General features: G+C 43.6%; 1 protein-coding gene across 1 annotated transcript in view; it reads right to left on the reverse strand.

Annotated features, from left to right (window-relative positions):
* Positions 1–4,739: 4,739 nt before the first annotated feature.
* The window catches only part of hs6st1a (heparan sulfate 6-O-sulfotransferase 1a), a 55,041-nt gene continuing 45,649 nt past the window's right edge, over positions 4,740–14,131 (reverse strand). Inside the window, exons 2-4 of the mRNA XM_062396516.1 lie at positions 12,608–12,830; positions 10,706–10,954; positions 4,740–8,571 (exon numbers count right to left, since the gene is read on the reverse strand). Of these exons, the coding sequence (XP_062252500.1) occupies positions 8,251–8,571; positions 10,706–10,954; positions 12,608–12,830 (793 nt within the window). The 3' untranslated portion in view covers positions 4,740–8,250. The remainder of the gene's footprint in view (positions 8,572–10,705; positions 10,955–12,607; positions 12,831–14,131) is intronic.

The following is a 14,131-nucleotide window of genomic DNA, read 5'->3' on the forward strand; positions in this document are numbered from 1 at the left end:
TATCTGTTTGAAAATAATATTTTTAGTTTTTTCTTCCCCCACTTGGTTACATAATAAATAATGAATGATTTAAAATGAAATAAAAAAAGGAAATTGCTTTCCTATCTAAAAAAATATATAAATTACATTTTCCGTTTTTCCTTTCGGTTTTCCTCAATTAAAGATTCCCAATTGATTTATTTATTTGCAGGTAATAGTACTAATACTGGCACGGAGCATTTAAATAAAGGCAACAATCCTCATGCCAATATTTTCCTTGCTGTTCTTAAAACAATACTATTTAGGCGAGCAAAAATATATATAACAAAGAATTGTCGTAGCTGTAATTAACTCAGTAAAACGGATAGAAATCACTTTTATAGAGAAGACACATTGACACATAATTAGGTCTGCATATAGTTGTATAAACACGTGAAGAATGAAGTAGTGCTTACAACTGTGAAAAAAAAAAAATGTCTCCAAATTGTTCTGTCAAATCACATTACGTAGTCATGACAACACCACCGGAGACTTGTTAAAACTCACACTACTGTGAATATCTGGACAGTAAAGGCAGAAAAATGCTATGTTTGTTGGTAGGACACCTGTCTAATATACAATGTAATTAAAATGTCTTTCTGCAGGTATGTGTGTTATCATAGTGAAGCCAAAGTGTCTTGATCGCCATCTGGTGGCTGGCTGCAGTATAGATCATGTACCCAGCCTCCTCCATATTAGCAGATGGGACATGGGGCAAAATAAAGTCAAAGTACACGTCAAATATATTTTTTCTTGAAGACCATTTCTGTCGTTTTAGGTAGTCCTCATAACACTAATGTTTGTTAAAGAGTTAGGTTGGTTTCAATTGTTAGTTATTTGATGCAACATAAAAATGGTTGAAACAGGCGAGTGCAAAATGCTTATCCCGGATCTTTTGGCTACATTTCTTGACAGTGGGAGGAAGTGGAGACGCCTGCTCCATCTTAAAACTACATTTATAAGTTTGCAACTGTTTGTGTATATATGTAAGTGGGTGGTTGTACGTTTCGATCATGTTCTTTTATAAGGTGCATATTTTGTAATATGATTTGTATTCAATCATATTGAAAGAATCAATGAAATAATAAAATATAAAAACTAAATCTGACTTTTGGAGACATGAGAGATTTTCTATTTAAAAGGAAGAAGAGTAAGGAATTGATGTTTATAACTGTGCATGTATCAGTAACTAAATAAGTGAAGGTGACTATATATATTTGGGGCTCGATGTGAGAGAACTGTATGCATTCATTTGAAAAGCAGCTCATGGAAATGAGGTTTGCTGTTTGCTCTGCGTGAGAGCCAAGGGAAATAAATCCTGTATTTAGAATAAGCCGAATCGTCCCTTTGCCTAACAGTATTTGTTATGTTGTAATGAAAAAAGTAGAAGAACTGATATCCCTCTCATTTTTATGAGTCACCTGACACTCCGGGGTCCGGTTTCTAAATCTTTACCTTGAGTCTGTGTGATAGTCACGCTCCTTCTGGGGCAGGTTGTTAAAATGTGCCCTGGCTCCTCGTCTACCTGTTGTGTGTTCTTCACAAAAAGAAAATGAAAGGTACGGAGTCACTGTCCCAGGGTGTGGAGACATGGGTCTTGCGTTTTTCATTTACTCGCTCTGCGGTCTAAATTAAATTGGACAGCTGATCCTCCTAGAGGGAGCAGTTCCAGGATTTGATTTAACATTGTATAAAAAGCAGCGACATTAATTATCCTGTTGGATTTGACCTTCACTTTGATGTGCACGTCTGAACACCTAGCTCATGCAGACGTAGGCACACACACACCCACTCACGTCCACACACACACACACACATTGCCACACAAAAATCAGTTTCATCCCCATGAGGAAATGCCGTCCTTACCAGTCCCGACAAGTATAACTAAACATAGCTTCACAGAGGCTGCCCACTGGGCCTGTTGATCTGTCAGGGAAGTGACATCTACAGATGAATTATGGGAGACGGCTGTCATCTTCTCTGGGGTCACATAAGAAATGGCGGGCGCGGGCTGCAGGCTCCCTCTCCTTACACGTCAGCCATTTTAGAGGTTGAAAGCCTCGACGGGGGACCAAAACGACCTCAATTAAACCCCCATTAATATTAATACATTTTGTCGTTTCACGTGAGTTCCCTCTAATTATATGTGTCCCTGACTGTATAATGGGGGTCAGCTGGGGTCTCCCACATGAAGCTAATTCACCACATTACAGCCACCAAACAATGGGGCCGGTCTGGGCTCCTGTCTTAAGTACAGATGGAGGGGAGGGGAAGCTGTTTGTAAAAGCTAAACACTGTGGCCCTGAGGTTCAAAACGTAGACGCAATTGCACAAAACACAACAACACTTAAAGAAAACACAGCAATACCTCACATAAAAACAAAATGTTGGTGTGTTTTCTGCTAAAGGCGTGTAATGTTGTCCCTCAGGGGCATTGTTCACTGACGTTGCAGCTTATTGAACTATCGCAAATTTAGTTTTTCCCCAAATAAAGCAAGAATGTTCCAGCTTTACCCGGACTGAGACCATCTCTTTTCTTCAGACTTGGTCCGGATCGTGGTCCGAGGCACCTTCCACATCATTGGTTTGGACATTTTTAAAAGCTCGAGGGTCCAAAGCAAACAAAATGAGAACTGTTAAATTGGAAACAGGCACTTCTTGTGCTGCAACATTTGTATAATTACCTTGTGTGTGCATTAGCCATTTCATATCCACTAAATTCCATCCATTTCAAGTCAGTTTTATTTGTGTAGTGCCAAACCACAGCATCCATTATCTCCAGGCACCTTTCATTGTAAGGTCGAGACCTTACAATATTACTTCATGTGTATAAAGGGAGAATATTATCCCTTTAACAACCTCAGATCCTGTGTTTGGCTTTGACCCAGAGTTTGTATCCTGCTTCATTTCTCCCACATCAACATTTATCATATTTTTATGGAGAGGTTAATAAGTTTGCAGCAGATCAGCTCTTTATGAGCTCCTGAGCCACGGCTCCACATGCACACACCCATGCACACACACACAATAAACAGCATTGAGACTATAATGGGATTGCTGTGTGATTCCCACTGGTTTTATTCTGTGAGAGCTCCACAGAAGCGAGAGTCCTGTCTGCCTGGGAGGTTGGATTCTTCTGCTCAATCCTTTAATATCGTGAGCGATGATTTGGTCTTGACCTGAGAGATTAGCCAAACCCCCGAATGGAAGGTCAGATAACGGCGCAGATGTCTGATCTAATCATATTTCTATTTCTATTGCTGAAAGAAAAAAAAGTGCACTCCCACGCTGGATTGCACTCTCTCATTGCCCTCCGAATTTACTTTTTTTGACAAAACCGGGTATTGAAGCCCTGCAAATTGTTTGTGTATAGAGATTCGTCCACATTGTATATTTGTCGATGAAGGTCTAAACCATGCCACTGCTGGAAAAGACTCAACCGCAGACAAAAGACAGAAACTCCGTCGTGACCGGTGCCAGAGCCAACAGGGCATTCCTCCAGAACTACAATAGCCTGGCTCGGATGCGTGTAAGGGAGGCACTCAGTATGAACTTATCTGCAGAATTCCATGCTGAAAATAAGCGATAATAATGCCAGAGCTTCTTTGTCTGCAGGAAAGAAGCATGGGACCAGCAGTGAGGAGCTGCAGCCAGTTTGACCTCGTATTAATGGATTGTGGCCAGAGCCTGTACAATCACTCAGAGCCGGATTCCCACTGCAGCAGCAGCAGCGAGCACTTTCTCTCAAACGCTCGCATGCATATGTTCAGCAAAACAAAAGCTGTCGGGCCCTCTGCAGTAGCACGGCCATTACTGTGTGTTGAGTCCAGCTGCACTTGAAATGACAGTGACCCAGAACTATGGGCAGGATTAAATCACCCTGAACGTTCAGTCCAATGCACCACAGCTGCCACAGACCCTGCACAGCCTCCCTCTCCCTCCCCCCCCTTATTCCCTCTCATTCCTTCTATGTTAATTTGTCAGACAACACAAAAAAAACATCCTCTCTCTCCTCCCGTCTTACATAAACACCCTCTCTGATTCCTCCTCTCGTTTGTACTCGTGCTCTTGTTGCGCTCTGATCTCCCTCCAGCCAATTGCCTCCGCTCATCGCCATCCCCGAGAAATGATTCCTCTGCTCCGCTTTGAGGATGTCGAAGCTGAAGCTCAACGGACGGTTGATGAGACGGGGCGAAGGCCTGCGCTCCCCTCCATCTCCTTTGCGTGCCCAGCCAAGGACAGGGGATGGTTTTTAGACCCCCCCCCATCCCCCTCCTTTCGTCAAACGCCCACCTCCCACAGCAGAGGAAGAAGCTTATTTTTGTGCATGTACGTGCATTCGACAGACCCAGTGTTTGCAGATTGAATTAGGCTGTAGATCACCGATGACAGGGCTGAGGCTATCATTAGGAGGGGGAACAGGCTGCTTTATGGGGGTCACAGTCCTGTGGTTAGTGTGGGCGAGGAGTGGAAATGTCCTACGGTTATAGATTGGCCTGCGGATGGAAGTGCAGAAACTTGGAGGGCAAAGCTCCCACACGGGTTGTCAGAAATAATATCGCTAACTGAGTGAGTCTTAAACGAACTGGCTACATTACAAGTTCAGAACCTTAGATGTACTATGCATCTAAAAACAGTCAATGGGGACATGCTGTTCCATGCAGTGTGAGCTTGATAATAAGAGTAATGATAAACGATAACCAGTGACAACCACGACACAGTCAGAGCTGTAAAAATGAAATATTTTAATTGGTGGCTTGATGATCCATTTTTGCAATCATAAGAAAACAAACCCAGACATTATGCATACAGAAAGAGCCGGAGACAGACTGCACACCAATCCAAAAATAAAATAAAAACAAAGTCTCTATCACACTCTCTTTTAACACGTAAAGAAAATGAGAAATAAAAAAGAAAGATGATGACAGTGACACCTGGGTTGCTTCATTGTCACGACGAAACGCTGTTAAGACATCAGATATACATAGTGATGAGACATTAAAAATATTTGAGTATAGCTTTACAGCATCAATCTCTGGAATAATTTCAGCAAGAGGGAGGTTTTTTTTTTTCTTTCTTTCTTCCTTTCACACTCTCTTCAGGTGAGTATTTCTGAGGATTGCTTTAAAAATCTCATGGTCGCTTGAAACTGGAACGCTGACAAAAATAGAGCACTCTCTGGATGAAGAATCCGTTTTGCTTTCTGCAGTTAGACTCTAATGAGGAGCCAGGTTATTGGTTTGGAGCTCAGACGTGGTCTAATAAGAGTCCGGCAGGGAGAAAAGAAGATGTGGGCAGAATGCCCGGAGCTGCAGTGTTTTTCGAGTCTCCAGTTTCAAGACCACAATGACAGGAGGAAGTTAATGTGAAACAAAAAGAAAACAGGGGGGTTTGGGGGGAACCTCTCCTTCCATATGCATTCTCTCCATCCCTATTGTATTACTTTAAAGGTTACACAAAAAGCAGTGTATTGGGTCTGGATGTGTCCCAAAACATTTCATCATCCCCACTTTTATTCTTCTCTTCATGAATCATCATGAGCTGAAATGTAACGAGGGCAGCGGGAAAGGGTTAAACTGTTAGTTTTTCCTCCTCTTTCATAAAACAAACAAACAACACTATTGTTAACAACAGGATGCAACATGTTAAGTATGGTGACACCAAGGAAGCGGTTTGCCTGCATGCACCCTCACATTGCTCCATGGATGACACAGAATCTGGACTACATTCAGTTTGATTTAATTGCTCTACAACACATCTTTAAGTGTTTCACACTTTTGAAACCTCTGTCTCTCACCTTCTCCTTTGTCGTTTCTCTTATTGCTCAGATTCTATGTTTGTAAATAGGATGGGGGGGGGAGGACGAAATCATTTTATCGAATCAGAAATCAGCGTCAAATCGAACAAGGCTCGGATTTTAATATTTGTAAATTAAGTTGTATCCAACTTTTGTTGGCTGAGGCTGCTGAAACAGAAGGACTACAGAGATCCTCTTCAATGAAAACATTCAGCTAACCACACTGATTAAATCTGGAGAGGTGTTGACACTGTGTTGGTCCTTTTGGAGACCTCACAGTTCCCTCGCAGACGTGACGTGGCGTTTACAAAGTGATTTGTTCCTGTTTACGAACAAACCATCTTTGGCCGAGTGCAGACGCTGGTTTGAAGACAAACATCCAACTTTAATTTAAGCCAATATGAAAATATAATTTATCGTATAATCTGTGAACTGAAAACTCGGAATATTTGACTTCCCGTCTTTGTGTAAGGAACTGAATCCAATGTCGACATGTGAACGCCGATAAAACAACTTGGTTACAGAGTTGTCGTGACCCAACCCTTCGTGTTCTTGTGTGACATGTTGATTTTAGATTTCAGGTATTCAAAGTAAAAAACAAAACAAAACATGGGTGATGAAGTGATGAGGAGGAGACAATAAAAGAGAGGGGGAAAGAAAGCAGTGGAGGAGAGGGCAGAGGGGAGTATTACTGGCTTGCATCGCTGTCACGCGCTGTCGGTTGCCTCCGCCACCCGGAAAAAAAGGCGAGATAATTGGTCATGAAATCAGTCATTCACAAAACTCATTGGACATCCTCTCACTGTCAGGCACACTATTTACAAAGGCATACACATACGCCAATCAAAGGCATACTGTACATACTATTTACACGCACGCACACACACACACACGCACGCACGCACAAGTAGTCAGAGAAATTACTGTAGTATAATGCAGATACAATATCTGACAATGATTATGTCTACTAGGATCCCAGTACATAGAGGCCCTGCTACCTCGCCCCGTGCATTCTTCAGGCTAAATCCAGCTGAAATGAACGGTCACGCTAATGAACCAGGGGTCACCAGCGCCGTGCGCGCCCTTCCAGCAGGTGGGATGGAGGCTTGTGTTGAGACGGCCGCTTTCACAATGCAGCCTCTTGGTCATCGGGAAAAAAGAAGAAGTAGAAGAAGAAGAGAGAAACTGGAAATGCCACCCACTGCATTAAGGGCTCACATTGCCATGGTGACCAGTGGTTCCACAACTCCCATCTCGAGCGCTGGTCTGAGTTAAGGCTTCCAAAGCGCTCGACGCTCACACAGCACGGGTCCTGGCAACATCCTGCAGCAGGCCCCCCCCCCCCTCCCACCCTTTGATTTCTTCACACTTATATGTGAGATCGGGGTCTGTAATTGGCTTTCGTTCTGTGCAGCACTGAGACGCACACAAAAAAGAAAAGGAGAAATAATGAACTTGTTAAGCGACAGCAGCTTTGGGAAGCTTTAACAGAGAAACAGGCCACTTTTTGTCTTTTTTGCCCCCCCGAGATACAAGACTTCATTTAATGGCTGTGGTCCGTTTGTACGTCAAATCCGATCCATTATCTTTGACTTACAAAAACAAAAATAAAGAAATAAAAGGAATCACTTTTCTTTAGGCAGCAATATTGGTCTCAGTGTTATTACAATTCTGCTTTTAAAAAAGCCAAAAAAAACAACAAACAAACAAAACACAAAAAGGTTAAATACAAAGGAAATCCTCCGAGATTGAGAGTACCTATTTCATGAGTGTTCATGGGTGAAATGGCAGATTTTTTGAAGCAGAAAAAGCTTTATTACACAACTCAGTACAACTTCTTGTCTTCGCGGCACAGTCTCTCATGTACTCCCACGGTTTGCTATGTTCAGCTCAGCTACTCGAGCTTTCATAGCTTTTCCACGGGTTCCTTTGAAACTGGAGCATCCAGGAAGTAGACCGGTCCTTAGCGAGGATAAGCGGGAAATTCACAGACTTAAAATTTGTATTTTTCTCATGCTCCATTATCAGGCCACAGAGAACGAGAGGGGACACGGCGGGAGGAGGAGGAGGAAGCTGGAGAGATGAACGAGATACTCGGTTGTCAGCAACTCTTAAAAATATCTCTCGTCTGCTCAGTCACTAATGATGATGAGAGCGATAGAGACACTCAGAAGGGGGGGGGGGGGGGGGGGTAAGCAGGTGCTGATAACAACTGGGCAAACCTCAGTAACATGAGCTGATGCAATAGACCAAGCCCTGGTCTCCATAGCAACCACTCTCATCCCCGTAGCCCAACTCTCGGTAAAGTCTTTTCCATTCGTTTGGGTCTTTGATGCCGGCGCCACCTTCTGTGTATGTCAGTGTAGATGTGTGTGTTTATGTGTATGCATTTCACATTACATATGCACGTCTGTGTGGCTGTTCTCATTCTGCCGCTACCAGCGGTTGATGATCTGGTTCATGTAGTCCTCAGTGGGGAGCCTGCTGCCGGCCTCCTCCGTTCTCCCTCCCTCCTCGCCCTCCTCCCGCTCCTCCCTCTCGCCGTCCTCCAGGGTTGACACCGAGCTCTGCCGGCTGCGGGAGGGCCACAGGCTGACGCCCAGACCCAGGCCCTGGTGGCTCTGCTGCATGTGGAGCTTGATGCGCTGCTGCCGCCGCTCCTGCTGCCGGGTGTACTGGTAGCGCTGCTGGAACAGGTCCCTGGCGTAGTCGTACAGCTCCATGTCCAGCTCGTTCAACTCCTCAATGCGCTGGACCTAACGGGGGGGGAGCAGATCAAACACTTGGGTTTTGTCGTTATGAGATTGAGAGAAAAGAAGAATGGAGGAGAGGAGACTGAAGAGATAGAGAAACCGAGAAGGAAACAAAATCAACAGATATAAAAGGTGAGAAAGAGAGTGTGAAACTCTATTCTTTATCGACCAAATCATCCCACAATCCATGCAAGCATATGTCTTGTTTGTGCGTTGCGTTCCCACAGCATCTGAATCACTCTGAAGATTAAGCAAATTAGACTGATGATGGATGATTGAGTTTAGCCGCTTTGTTTTCCCATCGCCGCTGCTGCTCTCTCCCATTTTATCAAGATCTTATTCAAAACTATTTGGGGCACTGACAACAAAACAATACGGTTAAAAAAAACTTTTATGTAGTTGCCTATCCTTGTCGGAATATTGACAAAATTGGGGGGGTTGAGGTCAGATGATATGGTCATCTCTGGATAATTTCAAATTTATTATACCATGAATAAATGCTTGTTATACCTAAGAAATATTCACTATTCAGGAGCCGAAGTAGCTTCAAAAAGATTGAGATTAAAGAAGTTGTTACATTTTTTGAATCGAGAAAAGCAACAATTTTATCACGTTTTAAAAAAAAATTCATTTAGTGTAACAGTATGATTATTGGGGGTGGTGGGGGGGTTGTACAGGCTGGTTATTCTTACAACCTCCCCATCCCCGTTATTGACCCTATTCTGAATAAAACGTTATCTAAATTATGATGCTTACATGAGTGACTTATAAAACAATTCACATTCCTGGAAATAAGTTACAGGATGACGACTCATATCCACATTATGTCTAGACAACAGCTTCATTGTTTTTTGGAACAAGTTGGAGTTGATCAACCTCTGACACTGTAAAGCTGAATATTCCCAGAGCAGGAAAGTATTGTAAAGTCCACGAGTTCCTCAAAAGGTTCTTGGTCCCTCTGGAAACGTTTCCCTATTACACGACATTTATACAAATGCTTTAAATGGGTTTCTACAGAGAGAGGGAACTGTTGGCAATATGTGGAGCAAGACAACTGAAACGTGTTTGATGTTAGCTCGGGCAGTGCAGCTTGATTTATTGGCGCGTCTCATCTGCTGCGTGTGACTGCAACACGGAGCAGGAAACAAGTTTAATCAACAGAATCCCTTTGAAATCTGAGGCGGTGTGCGGAGTATCATTTGTGAGCAATGTGTGCGACAACAGAGGGAAGTGAAGCGGCGCATTGACGTTAGGAAATTAGAGATGTTTGATCTGCAGCACGGGGCACTACAGCACAAAGCCAAGGAGACTGGAAACATTCTCATCATCACCTGCCGATGTCATTTATTTGACTTTTAAAAAATTAATTTAATAGTGTGTCAGTTTCACACAGGTGTTAATATTGAAAGTTAATTTAAGAAACTAGTTTTTATTCAAATGCCACAGAGAGAGAGCGAGAGCGAGAGAGCGAGAGCGAGAGAGAGAGAGAGAGAGAGAGAGAGAGAGAGAGACATACACACAGACCGACCTGTCAGACTACAAACCACCACATGCCATTTCCTCTTTTTTGAAATAATAACCGTTGGTCCACCTTCCCACAGCCTCTGTCAGCCGGGGGACATTTTATTTTCTCTCCCCCTTCTGGGTTTCGATGTATAAACCACCAGTATGCTGTTTACTGGATTTTCTTTGCTGGGAAACAAGCCTAAGAACTCCCACAATGGACCAAAGTGTCAAGAAAATGTTTGAAGCTGCTGTTTTTTTTTTTTTTTTTTATAATGGCGACAGACATCCCAAATCTTTTCACAGGGAAATGAAACTAACACGCTCGTCAAGTCTCGGTTTGTCTAATTTCATAGGTTTTCTGCTCTCAGGTTATCTTTCACTTGGTTTTAATTTTTTAAGAAATGTATTTATCATTACAGGAGTAATCTACAATACGGAAATGTTGACTCTTCAATTCTTTAGAGACACATATATACACTAAATATACAGAGTTTAGCTTTTTTAGCTCTTATGTGTGTTTTTTATTTATAGTTATTCAAAAGTTGATGGTCTATTTATAGAAGATATTACCAATATCTGTATCAGCATCTGTCCCCCCAAATTCACATGATCCATGCTGAGCTGAACTAACCGTAGTATTATCCAGGTCCACCCCTGCTGCCCGGGTGCTGTTGTATTGCATGAAGGGCCTGATGAAGCGCAACCTGAAGGTGCGTTCAAACAGGAACTGGGTTTTCCTCTGGTACTCCGTCAGACCGAAGAAGGCCATGTCTCTCAGGTTCTTCTTGGCCGACTCCAGGAGAAGCTGGGCCCTCTTCTTCTCTGGAACTGTGGACATGTTGTAGCAGCCGACCAGGCTCAGGTCTGCCAGCATGCGCACCTATGGGTCAGCAGAACATAAATTATTGAAGAACTATCTAAGACAATATATGATATTTGCTCAATTCTTTCTTTCATCCCCAGGTGAACTTTGTTGTCTGTCATTATCTTTGCAAAGATAAGAAATCACTTCACAACTGAGTGAGCTGTTGTGTTACAGCACATGAGGAGGAACAGGGACCCAAGACTTAGGACTCACAAGAGCACAGTGTGCACCTCAGCCTCCCGGTCCACCAGGAATTTTTGAGTAGGTGTGTTTTGTGTTTCAGTGTGTTTTAGTGTGTGCACGTGTGTCACATTTATAAGTCATGGGACCCTGAGTAATAACAGCCCCGAGCGCAGATGAGATAAGCTGCCGAACACGTTTAGGTGGGAGACTGAGATAGCATGAGAAAGGAGGTGTGAATCTGAGGTGTTTATTGCCAGAATGAGAAATCCTGACTGTGCAAGGGATTATATATATCTGTGTGTGTGTGTGTGTGTATGTGTGTGTGTGAGACGTGTGTGTACTTGTGCAAGTCATACACACTTCATATTTTCACATCTTTTAGATTCTCAATGAGTCTGGAAGTAATACTCAAATAGAAACTTTTTCTCTTTTTGTTAAGAAATCAATATCTGTTAATCTTTGTAAGTTGAAGTCAATAACAATTAAAAAAAACTTATAAAAACATGGGTTTGTACAGTGCCTCTCAAGGTATGCAAGGAGATAAAGAATCTATTGGCGAAAATGATTTGTGAACAGGTGGGCTGTGAGATGTTTATTGTGAGTGTCCAGAGATGGAGCATTATAGATTACAGTTCTCGGCCACGAGAGAATTCCAGAGGGTGGAGGCTGCCAAACCGAGCTGTGAGCAGACCCGTGTCTGTGGACCGTAAAGTTTCTGGGAAGAGTAGGACCTGGAGGAGGTCAGACAGGTGCTGGGGAGTCAGGGGACATGATGGGATTTATAGGCAAAGTGGATTTTAGAAATGATGCAGGACTTGACTGGAAGCCAGTGAAAATGAATGAGGGAGGGAGGGAGGGAGACATAAACCCACGGATCTATTGTGTGTTTGGTTTCTCATGTGGAAATTCACCAAACTATTTTATCTAGTTTTCTGCAGAAATTAAATCCCTCAATTGGCGTTTTCCAGTAGACTGGATTCATTGGATTAATTGGACCTGCTGACAATATCAGGACAATAGTCGCATTAGGAGTCCAGCAGACTGGAGAGATGTCATGTCAGGTTCAATAATGCAGGTTGACTAGGTAGGAGTAATATATGGAGGCATCGAGACTCAAATCAGCTGCAGCTATTGGAGATTGCAGCAAAAGTGAATGGTTGATGGCAGAGTTCTGCCCCACGTCCGGTACCTGTGGGTAACCCAACAAAAAGTAGGGTAACTTAAAGATTCAGCATAAACGCTCAGGTACGAGTAAAAATTTACTGAATGCAGATGGTAACGTAAATATGTTTTTTTTCTGGAGAAATCTGAAATTGAAAGGATTGTACATTATTTTTAACATAAAATCAGTGAGTTGGGTCAGGTGGAGTCGTGGTAATGGATCGGGATTTCACTGGCTTCAGCTCACGGGACCGTAGCCGTAATAGTCAAAGTGACAATGGACTGAGATGTCCCATCCATCCTTTCTTTCTGTCTTCTTCCTACCTGTCTGTTGTTTGCCAGGTTGTACGGACAGTCCATGAACTGCTGCAGGGTGCAGCCCGACCAGTCGGAGCCCTCGTAGCAGGAGGGCAGCTCCTCGGGCGTCGGGGTCCGTCCATCACACATGTGGAGGGAGGTTTTCCACGTGGCGCCCCGCTGCACGTGCCTCCACTCGCTGAGGTATCGAGACACAGGATCCCTCAGCAGAGTGATGTAGTAGAACTTCCTGTCAGGGGTTAAGAAGAAAAGAAAATACATTAACAAATGATTCCATTACTGGCACAGAAAATTGTCTTTGATTTAAGCTCAGTCGATCAATAAGAGTAAAAACCGCCGCATTAAGGAGACTGAAATAAAACCCAGCCGCAGCACAACCTGTGAAAACAACTTCATGTATTAGTGTTTCACCCTCTAACTGAATTTTATTGACTTTCTCTCCTGGGCGTAACTTCATGACTGTTCAGATCAAGTGAAACAATTCAAAAGGAGAGAAGCAAAACAGATAATTCTTAAAACAACATTGGCAATATATCAGATGTAATTCCCCAGTCGGCCATGTGATGGCACTAGTCACAACACTTTCCTGCAAGTTCATTCCACATCCTGGTAACTCAGTGGAGGGAAGGGGACAGACTGTGGTTGTCACGCTTAACCCAGTATTATTTGCATTAACTTGAAGAGGGCCTGTGATTCACATAGGGGAACTGGGCTGCAGATAAGAAGTGAAACTACAGAGAGTTGATTTGTCAGCTCAGGTCAGTGCTCAGCAGGAAGAGAAAGTGCACGCACAAGCACATCTCACTCCCCAACACACACATCCCCATGCTGCAAACATCCTTGTGTCTCAGACACACACACACGCCGACAAACATCCTTCCTCTTCCCTCACACCCGCACAAAGCATTAGGTCTGCCTTCAAGAGATGACTCATAACGCATCTGAGATTTTGGATGGGACTGTTTGTGATGCGTGTGTGTGTGCGTGCAATGTAATGGTGCATAGCACAGTTCAATGTCTCTCCAGAGGGGACACTCCCACCAGAGCAGAGACCTTTCCAGGCCTTCACACTCCAGCTAATTACTGCAGTCCAATCAATCAACACATCCTCATTAACCACACCCCCCACACACACACACACACACTCAACCTGTGTGTGTGGCTATGTGCCTGCAGTGTGTCTGGAAGCGATGGTATGGATTTGTCTGGTCAACAGACACACGCTGCCGGTCGAGAAAACACACACAGGCACAAACGCTGCCCTCCTCTACCGGGCTTGCATCACGTCAGAGGAATGTTTGCAGAGAGAAATCTTGTGTGCTGACAGGACTCCACGAAATCGCCCACTTCACACAAGTTGCATCACACACACAGACAGACATAGACACACACACACACACACACACACACACAGAGTCTCTGCTGCCATCTCTAAACCTTTGGCTTCCCAGTACAAAGCTCACCCCAGGAGAGAGAAGGGGGTTGCTGGGTGGACACAAAGCCCCAAGTGTCGCACGAACAGTAGCAGTG

Source organism: Platichthys flesus, chromosome 10, assembly GCF_949316205.1.
Source record: "Platichthys flesus chromosome 10, fPlaFle2.1, whole genome shotgun sequence".
NCBI classification, from domain to species: Eukaryota; Metazoa; Chordata; class Actinopteri; order Pleuronectiformes; family Pleuronectidae; genus Platichthys; species Platichthys flesus.